This window comes from Toxorhynchites rutilus, chromosome 2 (genome assembly GCF_029784135.1).
Source record: "Toxorhynchites rutilus septentrionalis strain SRP chromosome 2, ASM2978413v1, whole genome shotgun sequence".
NCBI classification, from domain to species: Eukaryota; Metazoa; Arthropoda; class Insecta; order Diptera; family Culicidae; genus Toxorhynchites; species Toxorhynchites rutilus.
This window is the reverse complement of record NC_073745.1, coordinates 87307821-87334286: the sequence shown is the minus strand read 5'-3', so window position 1 is coordinate 87334286 and position 26466 is coordinate 87307821. Positions and strand designations below refer to the sequence as shown.

The following is a 26466-nucleotide window of genomic DNA, read 5'->3' as shown; positions in this document are numbered from 1 at the left end:
TAATACGGACAGGATTTTGTGCTACTGGAAAATGTAAAGATAATTTCCGCATCCACTACATTCGGCCTCTGGAGGACTTTTCTGTACCTTTCCAACGCCATGAAACAATTTGCGTTCCAGGAGAACAATATAGCTGTACATACCAGTCATGAAACCAACCAAAAATGACCACAATAACTCGTTTCCCTGGACTCGAAACCTGTAGAACATATTTGGCGGATCGGAAGATTCACGCCAAGAAGAAGCTGTATGTTACTATAGATAAGCACAAGGCAGCAATTTAGGAGCCATCACAAAGTGTCGAGAAATCTGTTCGGCAAAATTTGATAAACAATAAAACCAACCGATTCTATTTCTAGTGATGAACCGAAATGGAGAGGTAACTAAAACTAAACAGCTTGTTGCGTACAGATGATTTGTGTGCATCATTTATTGATGCCCGGATTGAAACAAATACGATTGGAACGATACAAAAAAAACTCCTAAAAAGGCCTAAAAACATGGCAAACCTACAAGACTTCATCTCCGCAAATAATTTGCCACAATTGACGATTGACCCAAGTGTTTACGATTCTGCGTGAAGAAGAGGGCACAATTTCGAACAATTAGTCCAAAAATGTTAATTTTAGATATTTTAAGGCTTCAACAAAAAGATTAGCTTTTCATCCTGTTCATTGTGTTCTCGAATTATCATTATCAAACGATTGACAAAACTTATGGCTATACCAGGTAAATAAATTGGTGTATAGGAATACTGAAATAGGAATATTTAAATAAGCCAGATTGATGTTGTCCATAACATGCATTTATGTTTCATTTGGTTGACTTATCAAAACGAACTAATAATGCAACTAACTTATAAATCCGTTTTAATGTATTTTCTGAACAAAAAATACCGCTTTTGCTCGTAATTCATGAAAACAAATCCGTTGCAAGAATATCTCAAACATTATTATTACAGGGTTAGTATTCTTAACGATATAAAATTCAACAGAGAAACAGTCGATCTCATCCACAATATTATATATTCCAAAAATTTCCATTCAATGTCAACACAAAAGTGCCCAGTCATAGAATCTTTATACGGCCCATAATACATCTCGATGATACAAAACATTTCGTGTAGGCACTTGCATTCAACAATTCACCATCGCACGCTGTAATTTGATCTTCTTCCCACCCTCACGTGTCAGTCAGGCACCTCAATTTCCACCCCACTCTCTCCCTCTCACTCAGCCAATCCAAGAAAAGAAGAAGGCGAAAAAACTCCGCCGACTCCCACATGCCGTGTCATGACAGCCAATTTATCAATATAAAATTTAATTTTCACTCCTCCTGTCAGACACGCCGTCAGGGCACAAAGTGCCGATTGTCGCTTCTGCTGCCAGCAGCGGATCCCTTTGTCTCGAGCCTTCTTCCAATCCCACATGATGGCTTCATTTCAGCACAGTAACTGAAAATTTATTCCGAAACCATAAATCGAATTTATTTATTCCTATGTATATTGATTCAAAGCGGCATGTTTCCGGTATTTTTTGCAATCCCTCTATACCCGCTCCCCATCCCCGGAATCCGGAGATGTTTACCAACAACGTCAACGAAGACCCTCGATCCTACGTCCCCTCCAGACGTCATCGCTGATAAATTTTCCAAGAATCCTCTGCCGGGTGCCGCGAGCTACCCAACCAGCAATGCCAGGCGTTCGTTCGTTTTCCTACGGATTTCAGCAGTCACGTCCCATTCATTCATCACTCGCAAAAGATCAAACCCCCTCCTCCCGTGCCTCTCATGGTTCCCAAGCTGCCACCCAGCCCCCCACTTGGAGCGCGGCAGGAGAGAAAGAGAGATACCGGAGGACGGAGAGACAGAGCTGGAAAGTATCTTCCAGGACAAAATCAGTCAATAAAATTTCCGCAAATCTCAATATCAATGTCGTCGCTTTGAAGCCCACGGACCAAATCCGACAGCATTCTTCTCCACCGCACATACCCACACACACACCCAGAGAGCACCTCATCCCTTAACCCCCCACAAATCAGCAATGTTGCGTGTATCTCCTCAGACTGTTCCCGAACACAGAAGACGGACGAAACTGCCAAACGCCTCAGACGGTGAAGCCTGGGAGAATTCAAATTGTAGGGCGTGACATGGAAAACGATTTTCCTCACTTTAGCTCCACCGCACTCCGCACAGCGCCATTCGACCGGAAAAAAAGGAGGCCATCCTCACCCGAAAATTTGGGAACCGCTGCTGGGGCCCGAGAAGATAGAGGAGGTGGACAATTTAACGTCGCTTTGAATTCTTCCCGGGTGACAGGCTCTGATATATTCACCAATTTGGAGAGTTCATGGTGTGGCCTTCAATTTCGCCACGAATTGCCCTCTCGAGTGTGCTTTTTTTATTTATTCATTTTTTTCTGAAGCATTTTTTTGCTGGGCGGAGGGTTGAGAAGTGGGTGGGTAGGATGGTAACGGAGGGATCCACAAGCGGCAAATCTTACGAAAGTGAAGTCATTGGGACCATTATTCGGAACCTCACTCAACATTTCCATTCAAATAGGCCCTTGCTGAATCTTGTTTCGTGAGTCGTAAGCCTGAGATCCAGACCTAAGTAAACACTTTCGAGAGTAGGAACCGACATCCGTCTCACACCTCCCAGCTGCCTCCCATTCCCCCTTCCTCGACAGGTGTCTTCTCTGTGGTTCATCGGCGAAACCAATCCATCCCATACCATTTGGGAGGGCAGAAAAGTGACCACGCACCGAGACCGAAGCCAACAGGGAAACTCTCGGGAAAAAATGCGGAATCGTAATGTTACGTTATAAATAATTCATGACTTAATGGAAAAGGGAAAGCAAAACACTACGAGTATTTAAAGAATGTAATAACTACGAACCTGTGTTTGGTTGGTATTTTATTCTGCTCTGCCCACTTCTTCCTCAAGCAGGGGGGAAATGCCGTACCGTTTAGGGTGCTGGCCGTCGTCCGTTTCCGTGGCGAATCCTTTCTCATCTACGACGGCACGATTTCAAATTTGCATGTTTATGGTTACTCTTCAGTTCCGGAAAAAATCACGCCCATTCATACAGCCAGAAATTTCATCGCTCGCAACGGGACAAGAATTGCCCTATGACCCACAATGGGCCCCCAAACCGCAGAACTCTTCCAACTCACACTTAGTACGACACACCTTTCGTCGCGACTACGGAAATCGTCCTGTCACCACAAAAACCACAGTAAGGTGGGCGTAAGCCTCCAATTAACCCTGTTTAATTAATTTTCACAAAATTCCTAATCACGCTCCAATTCACACGCAACTTTCCACCACAAAAAAAAACCAACGAAATCATTCGATGATATTGCTGACACTTTCCTCCACCTTTAATTCAACCCTCGGAAAAAAAAAGCGCAGAAATCCTTCCCACCAAACCGGGATCTGTTACGCGGAACACACACTCTACCCAGTGCTACCACCTTTCAACACTAGCACACACTGCTGTCTGATTACTGCGCTTACTGCTTGGAACGCTCGCTCACACGATCCTCCAGGACGACCCAATGTTATGAAACATCCAGCTCCGACTAATCTCTTCTCTCGCGCGGCAGCATAAATTTCTAGCATCCTTTTTCTTCGTCCCACTGCCACGCCATACACACAACAAACAGAACACACGCAATGCTTTCCCATCAGAAGAAAAAAAAACCTATGAGCTATCACTTCGCCCGCTCTCATAAAATGAGACTCGCTCTCTCTTCTTTTGGCTCTCCCTTTGCCTTTCTTCATACAACATTCAAGCGCACCCTTCCGGCGGCAGCTGGAAACAACATCAAAAGTTCGAGCCGAAAGGGGTTGAAATTTTCCCACATGACCAAACACACTCGCAGTGACGGAGTTGAGAGACAGTTGAAAACCGGGCGAAAACTCTCGCCTGGTGTGAGTAGAGCATCTCACCATGGTGAGACGCTCACCGGGTTTGGAAAACTCTCTTTCGTTAAATTTTCCCCGTCCGGTGGTGATGCGAGAGAGCAGGCGATTTTTCTCGCGTGAGGGGTGCAAATCTACGAAAGGACATAAGATGCGAGCTGTTTCGGTGGAGTTCCGGAGGGGTGAAATATTTCAAACTGGGGGAGGGAACTTCGATGTGTCCTTGGTAGAATTCGAGCAGTCTTAAAATGTTGTGTATCATTGTTGAATTTGTGTGACGCATAAGGACGGGCGCAACAGGGGGATACAATGCATCCTATACGACAAACTATTTTCAGAAAGCATGTAAATTTCTTGAAAACAAGCAAGTGGTTCTCAGATTTTCGTGGGAAGTGGAAATTTTGTTCTTTGTCGCAAACCATTAGACCCGTATTTTTTTATTTTTTTGCTAGGGTGACCATTTCCATTTTAGGGTGGTCCGAAAAATCAAATTTTTCTACTTTTTTCAAAAAAATGACTCTTTTCAAAAATTCATAACCGATTTGAATGATCGATATATCAAATTAAAGCCAATTAGCTGATATTTTTTTGAAAAAATACCAGAGTTGCACAAAATTTTAATTCAAGTTTATACACTATATTATTTTATATTTTTTTCGGAAAGCTAGGAATTTTTTACATAACATATCTCGAAACCAGAGAGGCGTTTTTTCGTTTTTGAGTTATTGTTTTTCAAAAATAACCGATGGTCCAAAAAATCATTTATTTCCCATTTTTTCCACTACAAAAAATCATAACTTTTGATCTACTGCACCGATTCAGATGATCGACATATCAAATTAAAGCCAATAAGCTAGTCTTGTTGAAATTATACTCTGAATAGAAATTCGTTTTTGTAATTTTTAATAATGTTTTCGTTATTATTGATTATATTTTTTTATCAATTCGTTTATTTTTACAGGCTCAGTTACTTAAGTAAATATAATTTTGAAACTATATATATAAACAATTTTCTTACATCTATGGTTAGTAAGGTGGAAAACCGATTACTCGCGGTGTACTCGAGTTTAGGAGGGTGACATATTTTTAGGAGAAGGATGGGATATAAGGAAATTGTAACAATGTTGATGAACACTCATTTCATAAATCTATTCGTATATATATAGTGTATTTACATTTCAACTTATTCTACTATTTATAGCAAGGGGACGAATTACCCGCAAAGGAAGGAAAGGAGGGTATAAGGATGTAGGGACAATCACACACGAAGATCTATAGCTTTAAGGAAAACATATATATGGGACATGTAATCAAGGTCTAACCGAGCCAACACATCTCTCACCGGCACATTGGGCTGTCTTCCTCGGGCCCGAAGGGAGTTTTCTAAATTCGATCTGGCGACCAGATACACCTCGCACGACCAAACAATGTGCTCGATGTCGTGATAACCTTGGCCACAAACGCAGAGATTGCTGCTGGCAAGATTGAAACGAAAGAGTAGTGCATCTAACGAACAGTGATTGGACATGAGTCGGGAGAAGGTGCGAATAAAGTCTCGACTCAAGTCTAGACTTTTGAACCACGGTTTGAGGCTAACCTTAGGGATAATCGAGTGGAGCCACCGGCCCAACTCATCTTCGTTCCATTTGCGTTGCCAGTTAACTATGGTATTTTTGCGGACTAAAGAATAAAATTCATTGAAGGCGATTTGACGCTGATAAATATCGCCTTCAATTGCACCTACCTTTGCTAATGAGTCAGCCCTCTCATTACCCGGAATGGAGCAATGTGAAGGGACCCAGACAAAGGTAATGACATAACAACGTCTGGATAAAGCACTCAAAATTTCTCGTATTCTCTCAAGGAAGTACGGCGAGTGCTTTTCCGGCCTCACTGAACGGATAGCTTCGACAGAGCTAAGACTATCCGTTACAATGTAATAGTGTTCAACAGGTCGTGAGGCGACGCTGTCCAGCGCCCAATGAATTGCTGCCAATTCAGCAATATACACTGAACAAGGATTCTGAAGACTGTGTGAGGTGCTAAAAAATTCGTTGAACACTCCAAATCCTGTGGACTCGTTTATAGTGGACCCATCAGTAAAGTACATATTATCACAATTGATACCCCCATACTTTTCATCGAAGATCGTTGGAGCGATCCTCGATCGTTGGTAATCTGAATATCCATGGATATCTTGCTTCATGGACAGATCAAAATGCACAGAGGAATTGATGTAGTCAGGGAAACAAACACGGTTGGGAATATACGAAGAAGGATCAACCTGCATGGAGATGAATTCATGATATGAACTCATGAATCCGGAGTGAAAATTTAGCTCGATCAGCTGCTCAAAATTTCCGATCACCAATGGTTTCATGACCTTACACCGGATGAAGAACCGAAGAGATAATAATTTGAAGCGATCTTTCAGTGGGAGTAGGCCTGCCAAAACCTCGAGACTCATGGTATGCGTTAAGGGCATACATCCCAACGCGATACGGAGACAAAGATACTGAATTCGCTCGAGTTTAATGAGGTGTGTTTTGGCAGCTGATTGAAAACAGAAACTGCCATACTCCATCACTGAGAGAATAGTTGTTCGATACAACATAATAAGATCTTCTGGATGGGCTCCCCACCAGGTGGCGGTAATTGTACGGAGAAAGTTTATTCTTTGTTGGCATTTTTTACTCAGATACCTAATATGAGCCCCCCAAGTACATTTGGAGTCGAACCAGACCCCAAGATACTTGAATGACATAGCATGAGTGATCGGTTTACCCAAAAGTTGAAGCTTTGGTTTTGCTGGTCTATGCTTCCTAGAAAAAACCACCATCCCTGTTTTCTCCGTGGAGAATTCGATCCCTAGCCCAATGGCCCAGGTTGAAAAATTGTTCAAAGTATCTTGTAAGGGTCCTTGCAGGTCGGATTCGTTTGGTCCTACGACAGACACCACTCCATCATCTGCAAGTTGTCTTAGGCTGCAATTTTGTGTAAGGCAATTGTCGATGTCGCTTACATAGAAGTTGTACAAAAGGGGGCTTAAACATGAGCCCTGGGGGAGGCCCATGTAAGAGACCCGACTTACTGCCGAATCTCCGTGAGAAAAGTTCAAATGTTTCTCACAAAACAAGTTCTATAACATATTATTCAATAGAGGCGGCAGACCCCGAGAGTGTAATTTGTCCGACAAAACCTCTATTGAAACAGAATCGAAGGCCCCCTTTATGTCCAAGAATACTGAAGCCATTTGTTTTTTTTCGGCGTAAGCCATTTGAATTTCTGAAGAAAGCAACGCAAGACAATCATTCGTCCCCTTGCCCCTGCGGAACCCATATTGTGTATCTGAGAGTAGGCCATTCGTTTCAACCCATCGATCAAGGCGAAACAAGATCATTTTCTCCAACAATTTCCGTATACAAGACAGCATTGCTATTGGGCGGTACGAATTGAAGTCGGACGCGGGTTTTCCGGGTTTTTGAATAGCTATAACTCGTACTTGTCTCCAATCATCTGGAACAATATTATTCTCCAGAAACCGATTGAATAAATTCAACAAGCGATGTTTCGCCACATCAGGGAGATTTTTCAGCAAGTTGAACTTAATTCTATCCGATCCCGGAGCAGAATTGTTACATGAAAGGAGAGCAAGAGAGAATTCTACCATCGAAAACTCGTAATCAAGATCGCACCTATCTTGTGGTATATCTCGAATAATTCTTTGCACGGGAGCGGAATCGGGACAAACCTTTCGTGCAAAATTAAAAATCCATCGATGTGAATATTCCTCGCTTTCATTGGATGAAGAGCGATTTCTCATGTTTCGAGCCACTTTCCATAATTTTTTCATTGACGTTTCTCGTGATAAACCTCCCACGAAATTTCGCCAATAAGCACGTTTTTTCCCTTTGATCAAGTTTTTAAATTGATTTTCAAGGTCCAAATACGTTTGAAAATTCTCAATGGTTCCACGTTTCCGAAAAACTTTAAATGCATTCGATTTTTCTACATAAAGCTTGGAACACTGGCTATCCCACCATAGATTGGGAGGCCTTCGACGAATAGTGGAGCCTGGGATGGGTTTCGTTTGAGCGCGAACCGCGCTGTCATAGATCAAACGAGAAAGGAAGTTATACTCCTCCAATGGAGGTAAACCATCTCTGGAATTGATGGCTAGAGCAATCGCGTCCGCATATTTTTTCCAGTCAATGTGTCTTGTGAGGTCATATGCCATGTTTATAGATTCAGAAGAATTCGACCCAATGGTGATGGAAATTTTGATTGGCAAGTGATCACTACTGGATTACATTCCACTTGCAATCTAACGATAGTGAATTCGAGCAAAGCGAGAGGTCAAGAGCACTTGGGTTAGCAGGAGGTTTAGGTACACGTGTTGTTTCCCCAGTGTTTAAAACGGTCATATTGAAGCTGTTACAAAGGTCATATATCAACAATGAACGATTGTCGTCGTACTGTTCCCCCCAGGCAGTTCCGTGAGAGTTGAAATCTCCCAAGATCAATCGTGGCTCAGGAAGGAGTGAGCACATGTCAACAAGTTGCTTGCGGCTAACCGCAGCTCTCGGAGGCCAATACAAGCTGAAAATACAGAGGTCTTTGCCTCTGATGTTTGCATGACAAGCAACAGCTTCGATCCCTCCAATAGGTGGAAGGTCAATTCTAAAAAATGAGTGGCACTTATTGATCCCCAAAAGCACCCCTCCGTATCTATCATCACGGTCCAAGCGTATAATATTAAAATCGTGGAAAGAGATATCATCTCGCGAAGAAAGCCAAGTTTCGGACAGAGCAAAAACATCACAATTGAAGTTATGAATTAAAAATTTGAATGTATCCAATTTAGGGATAAGACTACGACAATTCCACTGTAAAACAGTGATATCTTCGACCTCTCTATTTGAATTAGACATCAAGAGAGATAATCATTGCAAGGAGGGGCCATGTTTGCATCAATTGTTGCAAAATTGTCTTTAATACTGGAAGCATTGAGATGACAATGGTTCTGATGGAGTCGGAAACATTAAAACACTTGAAGATTTGATCCAAAAGGTCAGACAACTTTATAAATCCCGATTGGGAAGTTGAACTGGACGGAAAAATAGGGACAGTTGGGGTTTTTGATGTCCCCTCGAATGCTGGGTCGTTCGAAGATGAAATATTCCCACGGAAGCCAGGAGGAACCTGATTTGTCCGCTGCACTCGATTTTTTAGGCAAGCTAACAGAGGATATAACCGTGGGGACTTGTTCTTGAACTTTGGGAGTGGTCACATTTTTGCGCCGGGGATTCCCTTTGAAAATAAACGGTGTGCCCCCGCTAGCTGTGTCCGCTTCCATTTCATCAACTGGCAACGTGGAAAAGGTATTGTGTGTTGAGATTGGTTGTTCTTGTTGTTGGGTCAGTGGCGAAGCGCCCTTTAAAATTTCCGCAAATGTGCGCTTCGAGCGTTCCTTTAAAGAGCGCTTCTGTTTCTCCCAGCGACTCTTGTAAGTTTCACAAACTGAGAGCTCGTGTGGGGATCCCCCGCAATATGGACATTTATGCTCAGTCGCACTGCAGGATTTCCCCTCATGTTGCTCTCCGCAAGTGGCACAGCGCTCCTTGTTGGCACAATAATCCGAAGTGTGACCAACTGACTTGCATTTGTTGCAAGTCATGGGCTTTGGCACGAAGAGTCGCACAGGTAGTCCCAATTTGTCCACCATAACGTAGTCAGGGAAGGCGGCACCAGCAAAGGTGACTCGAAACGAGTCGGACGGCGTAAATTTAGTTTGGTCCCCATCATGGGAAAGTTTCCCGAGTTGACGACAGTCCAAGATTTTCACTTCCATTGAGGGGAGCTTCTTGAACTTGCCTTTTCCTTCTGCTTTTATTTGTTCGCTCGTCAGACCCGTTTCAGTTATCACCCCCTCAATTTCTACGTTATGGGAGGGTATAAATGTTCGATATTCGAGAGTGAAATGTTGATCAGCAACAATCTCGTTTGCGGGTTTCCGGTCATTCACGACAACTCGCAATTTGGTCGGTCTAACCCTGCGAATTTCAGATACAGAAGTGTATCTGGCCAGATCTTTCATGATCTGAATCACGTTAAGGTTTTTTCCTTTCGGTTTTGGCCGGAGGAAAACAACCCACGGGCCAGTTCCAGGTGCATCTTCTGGATAAACTCTGACACGTGGAGCGGAGACAACAGAGGGGGAAGACGAGGACGAGGACGAGGATGAGGATGGGGACGAGGACGAGGATTGGGTTGGATCGGAAGCATCAGAAGGGGGAAGCGAAATCGATGATGGGAGATGGGGAGTGGAAGTAACAGTGGGTTGAGAAGGGAGGCTTGCAATTTTCTTAGAGGGGGGCTTGGTAGGATGAGCGGATTCGTCCCCAGAAGAATTATCTTCCTTATGAGGGACTCGTTTATGTTTTTTCCCAGATCTTGTATAAGATTCATTATCGGAGATCTCCATCTCTGGAGATCCTCCACTATTCTCCATTTTACAAAAATTTCTGTCTTATTTCTAATTTATTATTGATTTTAACAATAATCTCAAAAAAAGATAGCAAAAAAAAAATTATGATAATAATATTAAACAATGAACAAATAATTGAATAGTAATATTAATAATAAATATGTGTACCTTAATATAAAAGTTGTTCCAATAATGCGCTCTACTGCCCTAATCAGGGAGAGACAGAGGCTACGCGCTACGGAGACAACACAATAGCGCAAGAATAGCTTACGGAGCCACGTGATGATGAATCCCGTTTGCGACAGTCACGCGATGGCGATCCCGTTATGTCGAATCAGTTCAACAGCCGCAATCCGGCTCGCTGCAAGAGCGCTGTAGGCTTTAATTTGATATGTCGATCATCTGAATCGGTCCAGGTGTTCCAAAGCAATTTTTTTTTTGAAAAAAGTCATTTTTGGGAAAAAAGGGAAAAATTATTTGTTGAACCATCGGGTAACTTTTAAAAATCTAAACTCAAAAACGAAAAAAACAGCCTCCCTGGTTTCGAGATGTGTTATGTGAAAAATTCCATAAAAAATTTCCATAAAAAATATAAAAAAATATAGCGCCCTTAGTCCCGAGACCATGAAAACCATAAAAAACAAATACATTCAATAATGACAAATCCAAAAACCTAAATTTATTGCGAGCGCACCATTTTTCCAAGAATGAATAGCTTATGAGCTTTAATTTGATATATCGACCGTCTAAATCGGTTCAGCAGTTCACAAGTTATAAATTTTTGAAAAATGTCATTTTTGGAAAAAAAAAATTAGGGTTCGGATAACCCTAAAATGAAAATGTGCACCCTAACAAAAAAATAAAAAAAACTGGTCTAATAGTTTGCAATAAACAACGAAACTACCACTTTTGACGAAAACCTGAGTACCACTTTATCGGTTTGGCATGGAATGGCTGTATATATTAGGCTGTCAAAAAAGTCCTGCGGTATTTCCGCGAGGTGTCGTTGTAAGCGCGTAGTTCTAGTTGTATTCATTGTATTGAGTCATACTATAGGTTGTTGGAAAGGTATTTTTGCGCGCTATAATATAGTCCTTGACAGTGTTTTGTTTGGTTAAGTCGTTCGTGAGTTATAGTGTCGCAAATATGGAGTACTACTATGACAAAGGCAAAAATGCATCTCAAGCTGCCAATAAAATTTGTGCAGTTTATGGACCCGATACAGTTTCCATTTCCACCGCACAACGATGGTTTCAACGTTTTCGTTCTGGTGTAGAGGTCGTCGAAGATGCGCCACGCTCCGGAAGGCCTGTCGTCGAAAATTGCGACAAAATCGCTGAATTAGCCGAGAAAGACCTGCATAGTAGCAGCCGTAGCATCGGCCAAGAGCTGGGGATAAGTCATCAAACCGTTATTAACCATTTGAAGAAGCTTGGATTCACAAAGAAGCTCGATGTATGGGTGCCACACACGTTGACGCAAAAAAACATTTTTGACCTTATCGACGCATGTGAATCGCTGCTGAATCGCAACAAAATTGACCCGTTTCTGAAGCGGATGGTGACTGGCGATGAAAAGTGGGTCACTTACGACAACGTGAAGCGCAAACGGTCGTAGTCGAAGCCCTCATTAACGGCCAGGAAGGTTCTGCTGTGTGTTTGGTGGGATTGTCAAGGAATAATCTATTATGAGCTGCTTCCCTATGGCCAAACGCTCAATTCGGACCTGTACTGCCAACAACTGGACCGCTTGAAGGTAGCATTCATGAAGAAGAGGCCATCTTTGATAAACAGAGGCCGCATTGTCTTCTATCAGGACAACGCCAGGCCACACACTTCTTTGGTGACGCGCCAGAAGCTCCGGGAGCTCGGATGGGAGGTTCTTTTGCATCCGCCGTATAGTCCGGACTTTGCACCAAGTGACTACCACCTGTTTTTGTCCACGAGCTAGGTAGTCAGAAGTTAGCCACAAAAGAGGCCTGTGAAAATTGAAAATCCGAGTTTTTTGCCAATAAGGAAGCGAGCTTCTATAACAGGGGTATTATGAAGTTGGCATCTCGTTGGGAACAAGCCATCGAACAAAACGGCGTATATTTGACTCAAAACAGATGATTGTAACTAATTTACTAATTTGAACAAATTAAAATTCAAAAAAAATACCGCAGGACTTTTTTGACAGCCTAATATAATATAACTAGCTGACCCGGCAAACGTTGTTCTGCCATATAAATTACTTCTAGTGAATATTTTGACTGTTGAATAAAAAATAACTAATGTATTGCAATACATGTACATACATGTATTGCAATACATGTGTGTTCAAATGTTTCAACGATCTATAAAATTAATTGATTATGATCGATGAAGGATAGATTCCACGTGGATGTCGAGCAGATACGTGAAGATTTGACCGTGTATTGCATTGGACCGTGGGAACTTCCCGAACCTGAGTGTGATGTGGAGATGGAGATGAGATCTATTATGTACAGAGAAATGAACCGGATCGATCGGATCTCAGGATTCGTCTTTTGCATTCAGAAATCTGATCATTCGTGCTATGAAATGTAGCAACCTTGCCTCGGCGCAAAATAAACTTCAAAATAAGTAATCCGTATTCGTGGAGCAATTTATCTGTATCAGATTAGCAGACACGAAAATAATTTTAAATTGCTTAAATTTGGATGGAAATCATTACTCGATGTTGTTTAAATACTTAGAAGACAGTCCGAACTTAACGATGCTTCTATAAATCTTGTATACATCCAGCAACATGCTGGACGAAATACGTGTAATTTTGTAATAGAGCCTATTAAAGACCGCATTTCTTTTGTTTGAAGACACGTGCTGTCGTTTGAACAAAGGCTGTGTAGCTGTTACTCATGATAGCGTCTCGCTATCATTCCTCGAACCGCTTCTGTTGATTGTCTCATAGGAATCGCAGTCGTTCGCTCTCTACCTTTGCGAATATGTTGACCATAGATTATTGACACAGCTCAAAACATCCTAGAATGACGTTGTCCTGACTGCGCCAATTCATCAAACGACACACATAAGAATCCATCGAGGGCACTCTTTTGTTTGTTTCGTCTCCTCCAACCACATAATATTAAAATATTAATTCAAAATTAGTAATGATGTTCCTAATAATTTAAGTAACTGTGGCGCATTGGATCTACACACGTGCTCTTCAATCGGATTTTTATCAGGATTGACGACAATAGCGTGACTGTTATTTTGCATTCCGAGCATGGGTGTGATTAGAATAATTTCAATAATTCATTGTGCTCATTCAAAGGCTTCCAGCTCGCCGGCGATATTCCTAGTTGTAGTCGAATTGAGATTACTTGCGTATGTGTAGGGTGAAGTTCAATGAAGAGGACGAAGTGCCATCTGGCATTAAACAACGTAAATAAATTCGTCCTGTTCAAAAAACGAACGACGAATCAATTATTTGGTATTGTTTATATAAAAATACATATATCGCGATAAAAAAAGGAGATGAGGGTGAAAATTGGTTATATATGATTATAAGTTTTTTTTCAAGCCAAATTTATGCAAAAAAAATACGAAAACAAAGTTATTCAGATTTTATTTGCATGGGACCACCCTAATCGGTATCAAATATAAAGTAATAGGTATCCTAGCGGTATCATATATAGTTTACGACCTATTCTCATGCCTATCAAGTTTTTTGAGTAAAATATCTTTAAAATCGGTCGAGCCGTTTCGGAGAAGTTTGATCACGAACATCGTGACACGAAAATTTTATATGTAAGATAATATCAGATTATTTATTATTTTCAGACCCAATTCTCGTTCAAGATTTCTCAACCACTTACAAATAACATGTTTCTCCAATACATGGAATAAATTTTTGATACAGAAAATATGATAGAATAAAGACAGCCCTAAATCGGACAATTCCTTTCTCGAGTTTTGCTCTTATCAACACATTCGGTGATCCATTTTTATTCATATAGATAGAAGAAGCTATAGGAGTGCGTTTTATCACATTAAAAAAATCAATTGTCATGTTTGGTTGAAATATGTGTATTATTTTTACGGGTCCTCCTCTCCATTTCAAAGGAGGGAGGGGTGTCATATCATCATAGAAACGTTTCTCATATTCAAAAACCTTCACATGCCAAATTTGGCTCCATTTGATTGATTAGCTTTCGAGTTATGTAGAAATTTGTGTTTCATTTGTATGGTAGCCTCTGAGACGAACCAGCCCAGGAGGCTGAAAGTCTCATAAATAAAGAATAAAAAAAAATGTATGGTAGCCTTCCCTTAGAAAGGAGGGAGGAGTGTCGAGCCACCATAGAAACGTTTATCGATCTCTAAGCCGCTATATGCTAAATTTAATTCCATTTGTTTGATTAGTTCTCAAGTTGTTCAGCACCCTCCACTCCTCCTCTTTAGAGAGGAGAAAATAGTGTCAAAACCACCATTAAACATTTATTGCTCCCTAAAACCTCCATATGCCAAACTTGGTTCCATTTGCTTGATTAATTCTCGAGTTATGCAGAAATTAATGTTTCATTTCTATGACAGCCCCCCTTAAGAAATGCCCCCCAAGAAATGTTTCTTGCCCCTAAAACCCCACATTCCAAATTTGGTTCCGTTTGCTTGATTAGTTCTTGAGTTATGCAGAAATGTATGCTTCATTTGTATGGCAGCCCCCCTTCCCTTCAGAGAGAAGGGAGAAGTGTCTATCTACCATAGAAACGTTTCGTGCCCCCTAGAACCTTCACATGCCAAATTCGGTTACATTTGCTTGATTAGTTTTCGAGTTATGCAGAAATTTGCGTGTGGCCACGTGAGTGGAGTGTCTAACCACCGTAAAAACATTTATTGCACCTTAAAACCTCCACATGCCAAATTTGGTTACTTTTGCTTAGTTAATTCTCTAGTAATGCAGACATTTGTGTTGCATTTGTATGGCACTTCTTTTTTATATGAAAAGATAAAATAGAAATTTAAAAAAAGACAATGAATAAGAACTTTAAAAGAAAATTTTAAAATTGAATACAAAATGGTAAAACTATTTTTGACGAACTTTGTGGAACAACAAATTTTTATGAATTTTCTAAACTTCGATTTTTTGATTGTCACAATCATTTTAGCCACAAATTCTAAATTCTGATGTGATTTAAAACAAAAAAGCTCTTCATCAATCTCCTTCTAAATGCATCCATTCTCGAGATATTAAAAAAATGTTTCTAATTTATTGCCTTTTTATATTAGGTGTACCGGTAAATTTCTTCGGTTTTACAACAGATGGCGTACATTGATTATTTTTCCTGTGAATTAAACTTCCAGGCAGCCGTTGGAAAGCTACTGTCATTGCGTCAGTATATGTCAAAAAGTTGAAGCGTAAACAACATAGTTTTTTGCTACTTCGAATATGTCGTATTTCGTACCAACTAGATTGTTTTTGCGGGGAGTGTTACTTCATTACTTCAATATGAATAAAAAACCAGCGGAAAGTCATCGCATTTTGGTGGAAGTTTATGGTGGTTTATGGTATGTTTATGGTTTATGGTATTTATGGTCTTTCGGGAACATATTGGGGTATAAATTGGAAATCTAAAATCGAGCACATCATAAAAATTGTCCAATTTCAAACGCTTATAGCTCAGTCATTTCATGATGGATTTATGGAATTTTTGCGTCAATCGATTTCGGCACTTGATAACAATTTTTTATATTGAAGAAAATAATATATGTCATGAAACTAACTATCGAACAATTGAAAAATCTCAACCCCTATCCTAACGGAAATACCCACTTCTAATTGGTCGAAATTGACGATACATACGGCGGTTCCTTAACAGAGACATCAAAACCAAGCTGCCTGATTGAAATCGGCATTGCAAATTCATGAAAGTAGGGGGAAATTTTGTTCCTACCGAAATGTATTCCCTAACAGAGACATCGAAACCAAGCTGCCTGGGAGAAATCGACATTGCAAATACATGAAAGTAGGGGGAACTTTAGATCCTACCAAAATGTGTTACCTAACTAAAACATCAAAACCAAGGTGCCCGGGGGAAATCGGCATTGCAAATATATGGAAGTCGAGGGCATTTTTATATTGCAAGTAAGGTGAGTGATACGGGCAATTCCAACAAATGAAATTTATATTTAGAACTTCAATGTTGGTTGCTTCATGATATTTCGTATCAATGACCGATGTGAAAAATTTAGCACAAGTGTAAGTGTAAAATTGTATATGGTAGCAGTTGTGTTAAAATGACTTAATAAATGAGCTGTTTTTTAAGCTGTTTGTTTTGTTGTGTTCATTTTCACCCAAGGAAAGTTTATACGAAGAGAAAAATTGGAACAGTGAAGACATATTAGAAAAAGTGATTGCTATTATAGTATTAGGTGTTGTCAGTTCAGTTAAAATTCGCATTGGGTTGAATAAACACTCAGAAAGTAAAAATTATAAAATAAAATTACCTTTTCATTCCTCAACGGACAGTGGTATTTTTACGGACTAAAGAGTAAAATTCATTGAAGGCGATTTGACGCTGATAAATGTCGCCTTCAATCGCACCCACCTTTGCTAATGAGTCAGCCCTCTCATTACCCGGAATTGAGCAATGTGAAGGGACCCAGACAAAGGTAATGACATAACAGCGTCTGTATAAAGCACTCAAAATTTCTCGTATTCTCTCAAGGAAGTACGGCGAGTGCTTTTCCAGCCTCACTGAACGGATAGCTTCGACAGAGCTAAGATTATCCGTTACAATGTAATAGTGTTCAACAGGTCTTGAGGCGACGCTGTCCAGCGCCCTGGGAATTGCTGACAATTCAGCAATATACACTGAGCAAGGATTCTGAAGGCTGTGGGAGGTGCAAAATTTAAATTTGCAACCAGGAATCACGAATGCATCTCTTTCGTTTTATATGTACGAATTTTAACTGCTCCAAAGTTATATTACAGATACCCGTGCGAGACAACTGTTGCTCGATAGTCTAAACATTCGGAGTTCTTAACCATTACCACCATTATCCACCATTACCCACCATTACCCACCATTACTCATTCTCACTAAAAACCAATTGAATAAATTATATTTCTACAAACCCAACTCAGCCATTAGTGACTTAACATTTTGATGTTTCGTGTGGACGAACCCTTTACCATTTTAATGATCTGTCAATGTCGAAACGTTAGTCAAAATCAACATTTTCATCATGGTCAAGTACATGAACTAGCAACGGTTAATAATTATTAAATGATTTCCATTACAAAGTTATCTTCAGCGATTATGTTCATTTCTGGCTAAATGGCTTTGTCAACAAGCAAACGGGTACTGAGCTCAGTTTTGATTTCTCTAGATAAATATCGTGGAAAAAGTATTCATACCGACAAGGTAACCAAGTTGTATATTTCCTGAAATTGAACCCAATGAAAATCCTCGGGAGGGGTTTGGTTCCCAGGAATCACGTCGAGAGAGTGATGACAAACATGAGCTCAAGACTACGATTTTTAAGGCATGTATAATATTGAGGAATCTCTTCTGCAAAACATTGTAAACTATATATACAGCCGTATTTAAAAAAAAAGACCAAACCTGTAAGGTAACAGATTATTGGCAACTGAAAATCGTTGATTTTGGGAGAGTGTGAAATTCAAAATGGTTTTAAAGCAACTGGGTAGCAAAAAACAAGTATATTCAAATTACAATACACTGTCCGATTCTTCCAAACTTAGTTGGTGTTCAATAAATGCTACTTGAAGTACCAAATAAGGTATCAAAACATTGACTCGTAACTCTAATTACATGAGTCACTTTGGAAGATACTCAGGGTGGCCTTTTAGAAGTTGGACAGAGTGTAAATGTTTATTGATAAACTAGGATAGTGGAGGCGATCTGGCGTAGTGGTAACATCCATACCTCTCACGCTAAATATCACGAGTTAAATTCTCACTCCCGACATTCTTCCAAAGGTGGGAGTAAAGTGACGAACCAGCTGTAATACAGACAACAAAAAATAATCCAGGATAACTTACAGTTATTCGGTTAAACAGCTTGAGTGCATGGGTAAGAGATGAGCTACATTCATATTCGCGCTCTTTTCGTAACGGATCAAAAAATAGTCATGGCCATTCCGTCAGAACTCATCAACTCATTCTGTTCGTTTTGTATCTGGTATCATTTAATCAGAAAACAAGAACATTATCTGACATTTTTCTGAGTATAATACAAAAAAAATGGTTTCACAGAAAAAGCACAGCATCTATATTTAATACATATTCACAACACTCCATCGGTTATCACCTACAGACAATTACCGGGAAAACTCTAATATCTGTAGAACAGCAAGTATTGCTTTTCAATTCTCGGGAAATGTCAAGAACCGAATATGCAACAGTGGTAAATAGTGCAGCGGTTAATGTTTGAGAACACACAAAAGCGGCTACATTTCCTACAGTCGTCATTTTCTATGAACTTTCGCTTGAGGAGTGTATATCAATTATAAGTCGAATGAATCGGCGCTTGTGTACGTTTCATTAGCACAATAAAAACTGACACTTATTATCGATAGATCCAACAACTCATTCGTTGAACATACATTTGAAAATATAGCATATAATGTTCTAACAATAATGAATCGCGAAATTCCTGACTATGAATACAAATGAATATGTAATTTGACATCATAGGGTAAAAATGACAAGGTGGCATACCCTATTGGAGCAGCTTCACTTCACGATCACTAGGTTATCAATGACCCATTCATCTCACATCGATCGGAGTTTTAGTGAAATAACAGCACAGCGGCACTACTCAGTATCAATCCGAAATGATTCATGTTCGACCGGACCGGCGATCGAAACACACATTGTCTTGATTTTATTTATTTTTCTCGCGTTCTTCACTCGTGTATGAGTCGCTACTCTTACATTTGTGTTGAACACCTTCGTTTATATTACTTTTGTTTTGAAAACAAGACCAGACAGTTAATTACTATAAATTGACTTCGTCCGATCGCAGTCTGGAAGGAGAAGTTGATCGGAACGGTTGTAGTGTGGTTGTACTCAGTGAAGCACATAAACCTAGATTCGACGGTGAGTTTGTATCCATTGGGTATTTTGTAAACAAGGTTGTGCGAAAAAAACCGTTTGTCGGGTGTGGTGACTAATTAGGAAAGACCCCCTTTTGATCAGCGATGATCGACATATACGAAAATTATATCACCGAAATGTGGCTATGTGATACTAAGTGGATTATGTAACTGAAACAAAATGACGTACTAAGAAATACGTACACGATCCGGAATTTACGAAGCCGCTAATCGCGCAGTTCCTGACCTCTTCTGTCGAGTGAAGAAGGTCGCTAGTAAAATATATAAACACAAATTTAAAAATAATTCTAAATGGTGATAACGAGATCGCGTTATAGACGTATCATATTCGTATTTTATATCGTAGAGCTTCAGTATTGATTTTTTTTATTCAGTGTGACAATATAAATCAACATCGTGAATAGTCTGAAATGAAAGAATGACTACGTGTTTTATTAACAAAACAAGGAACAGCCCAAGGATGGTTGTCATCATAACATTGTTGCAATTTATCAGTCTGAACACTGTTTATTGAGCGGGTGGTTGACTGCGTCAGGGCTAATCATACGAATTGGCATTGGACCCTTTGAGTTCAATACCCGATCGAGTATCCTTCAACATTAAATATTAAATATTATTTAGGAACCAGGGATCTACAAGTACCAGGTGTACAAGTATAAAACGAAATTCTTTCAGAAAAACGCTCTGTAAATCATTCGATGCAAACAAGTGATGATTGGAAGTAGCCAAGTCTGGTAGAATTTCCTAACTGAATACTTACAAGGTGTCGAGCACCAATTAGTCCGTATTCGATAAAGCATTGTCATGAAGAAAAATGTTTTTGTGTTATCTAAATATTTTGGTTTCTAATCATTTGCGATCGCAACGATGAATCAGTCTGTTGTTGTTGGTAGAGTCCATAATGACTCGTTTCACATGGCTTTAATATGGATTCAAGACTCATGGTACACCGGGGTCTACCCATAATTTTTGTGCTTCTAATTTACAAAATTTATTCACTTATCATCCCCGGTAGAGGCACGATGCAAAAAAAACCGGATTATATTGCTACCACTTAATCTGCCTTTCTTTCAAATCATGTTCTCGAAATTAAGGACTAATGGTTATGAGAGTTGTTTTGTATTTGAGGGGCTTAGAATGCAAGGGGTGTAAGTGACTTGATCGATTTCTCATCATCAACTTTTTCTTTGTTTAATAACTCAACTGCACAAACGTTCCAATTTGAGTTTGTTATAGAATCCGATAGATGAGGCTCTGATCTAATATATCTTCTACATTCTCAAATACAGCTGGGCATATGTTTGCAGCTAAGTTATGACCAAAATAGAGAGTCGATGTAGAGAAATCGATGATGTCACTTACACACCTTTCATTCCCAGCCCCTCATTTGTAAAACATTTTCGTCACGCAATGCTTGCGATTCCTCATCTCCGTTATGTATTTTTTTTTCGAACGCAAATTTTTGAATCGCCGGACTCATCGTTTGTACTTCATATGCTTCTTTAGGGCAGATATATTGCTATAAAGGCAAAATATAGGGCTATAGAACAGCGGTACTCAACCTGTTTTCCCGGAGGGGCCACAAACACGTTTTTATCATGGAATCGCGGACCGCCAAAATTAATAGAGAATGGCGATGTCCAAGACTCGCCCGTATTTTTAACGTAGGACTATAAAATCCTAACCGGTGAGGAACAAACATTATAAAATTTCAAGAATGAAACTCTTTAGCATAACCAATTGTAAGCACTGACAATAGATGAATGAATGCTTCCACAATAAAATGACATTCTGATCAGATTTTCAAATTAACACTTTTTCAAATTAACACAGAATTAACATGGACTGTTGATTGCTCGCTGTCCAGAGCGATAATAGTAGTAGTTTTTCAGTATCTCTTAGCGAAATTACATTTCTGATGCTCCCAAAAACAACGCTCAAAAGAACACTCAGCAACGGCAACAGAAAACGGCAACAAAAATATCCTTCTTTACATTCGTCTCGAAATGCTCTGCATTTTGACGACACTTTTATGTCGAAAACAATGCTCGAATTCACGAAAATTAGTTGAACGATCGGAAAAAATCACCAATAGGTCGTTCACGATTTATCAGTCATCCTGCTAGCGACCAGATGGCATCGATAGCGAGACTTTCCGAATTGTCTTTCTCAAAACCGCGTAATATATTCGTTTTCCAAATTAGCCTTTTTTTAAGGTTAGTGATGAATGAACTGAGGAAATTCTGAGAAAGCCTCCATAATTAATAACATCATTATCATTACACATTACTCTTCTAGCAAAAAAATATAAAAGTATATTCGCTTTTGACTCTTTCAATTAGTATTCCTTCAAAGCAATTTTTGAGCGATGAAAAACGTTTTAGGGTCAGTTTTAGGGTCAAACATCTCCCCAAACATAACGGACTCATTCTCAAAATTTCAAATTTACACCCCTGTACAGATGCAGGTACAAAAATACGACATGAAAATCGACGCGAATTATAGGGGAACCTCGGGTAATACAGACAGTGGGGGTAATATGGACAGGTGGTTGATTTGTATAGTTACATTTTGAATTTCAGATTTCTGTTAATGAGAATACCTTCTACATGTTATTCTATAATATTTAAGCCACCCTATGGCAATGAATACTGATCAAAAGTGGAAAAGGGCAACAAAAACCGAAAATCATGCATGATTCCGCTTGTGGATGTAATTTCAGCTGCTCCGATATTGAGCATTTTAATTGGATTAATATCAAAATTCAATTCGCCTTGTTCGCCCATCGTGAGTTAACAGAGAAGCGATATTAGGTATATACGGAAAAGTAAATTCATTTTTCAGTGAAAAATTTAAATTATTGAAATAATTGTACTGGTGAGGTAAAACAGACAGTTGCCAGTTAGAGTGAGATGGACTGTAAAAAGTCTGTTCAATCTATTCCTAACAAATGCCCTGCGTCTATAAATGGAAACCAAATCGCCAAATGTGGACTATTTATAAGCTGACTAGAACCAAAAGCAAAATAGTTGAGGGTCTCTCCGTTTATACTGCTGAAAAGCACGATATCACTTCTAGGATTTTTCCATCATTTAACGTACTTTCGGGATGAGTTTACCTTGGTTGAATAAAATCATTCCTCTCGCGATCGATAAACCTCTACACTTCATTTATTACAAACCTGTCCATATTAACCGCATCGATAAAAAAAATTGCTCTTTTCGGTCTGTTTTCATTTCAGTAAAAAACATTGAAAAACAATCTTTTGTAAAATATTTGGCCAATCAGGTAGAAAAACAGTATATTGAATTGCAAGAAACTGCATCAAAGTTTCGGGAAACATGAGTTTCCAAAGATATAATTGAAGTTCTTCTTATCATGTCCGTTTTACCCCCACCTCCCCTACTACTGTTTGAGATATCTATACAGCCGTTCCACGCAAATCGATATACTGGTTCTCAAATTTTCGTGAAAAGTGGTAATTTTGTTCTTTACCGCAAAACATTAGACCCGTATTTTTCTATTTTTATATTAGGGTGACCATTTCCGTTTTAGGGTGGTCCAAAAAATGAAATTTTTCCCCTTTTTCCAAAAATGACTTTTTTTCAAAAATCCATAACTTGTCCAAAAATCAGAGAGACGTTATTTTTTCAGAAAGCTTATTTTATATAACGACTATCAAAATCGTTTCAGTAGTTCACATGTTAGTTGTAAAAAAAGTCATTTTTGGAAAAAAGGGGAAAAAGTCGATATTTCGGAGCACCCTAAAATGAAAATGAAGTTCGGTGTTCTTTGTGCAGTCTTGTTTTTGTCCAAATACTTCTTTGGTGCAAGAACATGCGCAATAACCTCGAACATATAAAAGCCCAACACACTTCTCCAAGAAGCCTAACAGTTATGTCGTCAAAGTAGTGAAACCAGTCGTAATAATTGCTATTTGTAAGGAGGTAAGTGCACCCCCTCTCAGATTACTATCCCTGTAGACAGTTCTAAATTTTTTTGATCTCAATGAAAATAATTGATCACTGTTTTTGAAACATGCAATTCTTATTCTTACCCAGTATAAGAATTATTTCGATACAATTTCAAAAATCTATTAAAATAAAATAAAACCCTTATCAGAAAAAAACTGTTCTAAATTCCTTGGAGAAAACTTGATACACTATTAAAAAGGCTATTTATACTGCACAAAAAAATCATATACGTAATGTGTTCATTTTTTTCTAGAATATAACACTTTATTTGCTTCATGTACACCTGTCATTTCTCTAGATTTTGTATTCACTAATGAAGAGCCAAATATCCGGCTACCCGGCCTCGAAGCTGACCGGATATCCGTTATCCGTTATTTTCTCGTAGAACATACGCTGTATTAGCTATTTCTATTTAAAAAAAAAACATGCCCTGTTTTCTGACATAGCACCATTACTGACAGACATAGTCCTGTATCAAAAACAGGTAATGATTTCTGAGGTTTTCATTATATGTAACACATACAAAATAGTCTCAAATAAAGTAACGCCAGATGGACTAACGAGAAAAAACTTGTTGAGCCACATGGATGAGTATAGCTGCTATAGATCCTGTTTTTGACAAGCATTACTATTGCTTATACAGAATTCGCTTCATAGAAACGTCAATTTGTTTTGCTGCTGTTTATTTAGAATAGTTATAAGTTTATTTAGAATATATCGCATTAGATATATTAGTATGTTTTCCCTTTTTCCACATTTTTATCATATTAGTGTTCATTCTGCATTTTGCTATTCTATACTGCTTTACTATTTTTAGGAAAAACAAGTTACAGGTCTGATTATTTTCAGCAGAAGAAAATGCAACCAAGCATGATTCGCCTAACGGCGTTCGCCACCATCGTTGGCATCGCTCTAGCCGCTACTGTCCCCAGCGGATCCGGTCGCAAACTTAACATTCCAGCATTCAACAACGCTGGTCAAACCAAAGGACTGGAGATATGGCGCGTGGAGAACTTCCAGCCTGTTGCAGTACCGAAGGCCGAGTACGGAAAGTTCTACACCGGCGACTCGTACATCATCCTCAATGTATGTTACATCCATCACCTTTCGTGTCTATTCAAAAACCTAACAAAACGCGTTCCATTCCAGACCAACGAAGACAAAAACAAGAAGAAATCCCACGATGTCCACTTCTGGCTGGGACTGAAAACAACCCAGGACGAGGCGGGATCCGCAGCTATTCTCAGCGTGCAGCTGGACGACCTGCTGAACGGACTGCCCGTGCAGCATCGCGAAGTCGAAGGCTCCGAATCGGATCTATTCCTGAAGTACTTCAAGGGTGGCGTCCGCTATCTGGAGGGTGGAGTCGCCAGTGGATTTAAACACGTTGAAACCAACGCCGCCAAACCAACCCGACTGTTCCAGGTCAAGGGAGCCAAGAATATTCGCCTTCGTCAGGTTGAACTGTCAGTTTCGGCTATGAACAAGGGCGATTGCTATATTCTGGACGCCGATCGGGATGTTTTCGTTTACGTCGGACCAAAGGCAAATCGGGTGGAGAAACTGAAGGCGATCAACGTTGCCAACGAAATTCGTGATCAGGATCACAACGGGCGGGCCACGGTTCACATCGTCGATGAATTTTCTTCGCTGACCGATCAGGAGGAATTCTTCAAGAAGCTTGGATCGGGATCACCGAGCCTGGTTCCAGAGCCTTCCGCAGCGAAGGAGGATGCTGCCTTTGAGAGAGCCGATGCCGACCGTGTTGCTTTGTACAAAGTGTCCGATTCCAAGGGAGGAAAGTTGACGGTTGAGCAAATCGGCACAAAGCCACTGAAGCAAGATATGCTTAAGCAGGATGATTCCTTCATCCTAGACACCGGCTCTGGACTGTACGTCTGGATTGGTAAGGGTGCTACCAAGCAGGAGAAAACAGAATCCCTGATGAAGGCACAGGAATTTATCAAGACTAAGAAGTACCCAGCCTGGACACCGGTCGAACGGATTATCCAAAATGGCGAAACAGCCCCGTTCAAACACTTCTTCCAGACATGGAGGAATCCTGGAGATGCTGGATCCAGACTTGTTTAGAAGAGCTCCGATTTAAGCCAGAGTAGTTTCAATGAATACTCAAATTTTCATATGCATCATACACTATAGTGAAAGAAAGTGATACCAAAACGAATAAAACAAAATAAATAGAAATTCACTAATGGTTATGAATAGTCGTCTCTTATTTTTTCATTGGCCTTTTGTTCAAACCAATATCGATTAGCAGTCTCAGCCATTCCATGCCAAACCGATATAGTGGTTCTCAAATTTTCGTCAAAAGTGGTAATTTGACTTGCATTTTTTATTTTTTATTAGAGTGCTCATTTCCATTTTAGAGTGGTCCGAATATCAATTTTTTCCACTTTTTCCCAAAAACGATTTTTTTTAAATTCAGAACTTTTGAGTGATTCACCGATTAAGATGATCGACATATCAAATTGAAGCCAATGAGTAAGCCTTCAATTGAAAAATATTTCACTTGCGAAAACAAATGGACCTGGTTTTCGTAATTAGCGATTGTAGTTTTTCTTTTATTGTTTCCATGGCTTTTTTCTGGAAATCTGATTTTAACATAACATATCTTGATATCAGAGACACTTCAAACATGTTAAATTTGCAAAATATTAACCCAAAAATGAAAAAAAAATCACCTCTCCAATTTTCGGATACATTATGTAAAGGTTGAGGTTTATAACTTTCCAGAAAAATATAAAAAATATAGCGCCCTCTATCTTTAATCGAGAAAACAATGAAAAACAAACTCAATCAATAATTACAAAAACGAAAATCCAAATTTTTTGCAAAAATAATATTTTTTAAAACTCACAAGCTTTAATGTCATATGTCGATCATCTAAATCGATCCAGTAGTTCAAAAGTTATGAATTTTTGTAGTGGTAAAAACGGGGAAATTTTTGTTTCGGACCATC

The 26466-nt window shown here is 39.5% G+C and overlaps 2 protein-coding genes across 4 annotated transcripts in view; one reads left to right on the top strand and one right to left on the bottom strand.

Annotated features, from left to right (window-relative positions):
• LOC129769753 (toll-like receptor 3) overlaps positions 1 to 3598 on the bottom strand; it is a 74735-nt gene extending 71137 nt beyond the window's left edge. The window contains exon 1 of the mRNA XM_055772205.1: positions 2896 to 3598. The gene's annotated coding sequence lies outside the window, so the exon portion shown is untranslated. The remainder of the gene's footprint in view (positions 1 to 2895) is intronic.
• Positions 3599 to 19336: 15738 nt separating this feature from the next.
• On the top strand, positions 19337 to 25709 carry LOC129767694 (gelsolin-like). 3 transcript variants are annotated; one of them, XM_055768844.1, is made up of 3 exons: positions 19337 to 19495; positions 24339 to 24572; positions 24636 to 25709. In XM_055768844.1, the coding sequence occupies exons 2-3, from the start codon at positions 24345 to 24347 to the stop codon at positions 25575 to 25577; spliced, it is 1170 nt and encodes a 389-aa protein (XP_055624819.1). In that variant the 5' UTR covers positions 19337 to 19495; positions 24339 to 24344; the 3' UTR covers positions 25578 to 25709. The 3 variants fall into 3 exon arrangements, with proteins under 3 accessions (XP_055624819.1, XP_055624820.1, XP_055624822.1); XM_055768845.1 differs by having other exon boundaries at positions 19341 to 19495; positions 24336 to 24572; XM_055768847.1 differs by having other exon boundaries at positions 19381 to 19495; positions 24304 to 24572.
• The last annotated feature ends 757 nt before the right edge of the window (positions 25710 to 26466 follow it).

Bases quoted from the DNA above. Each gene is read 5' to 3' on its own strand.
- LOC129767694 (XM_055768844.1), top strand. From the start codon at position 24,345: ATGCAACCAAGCATGATTCGCCTAACGGCGTTCGCCACCATCGTTGGC. The intron at 24,573-24,635 runs GTATGTTACATC...GTTCCATTCCAG, and splicing joins ACTCGTACATCATCCTCAAT to ACCAACGAAGACAAAAACAA.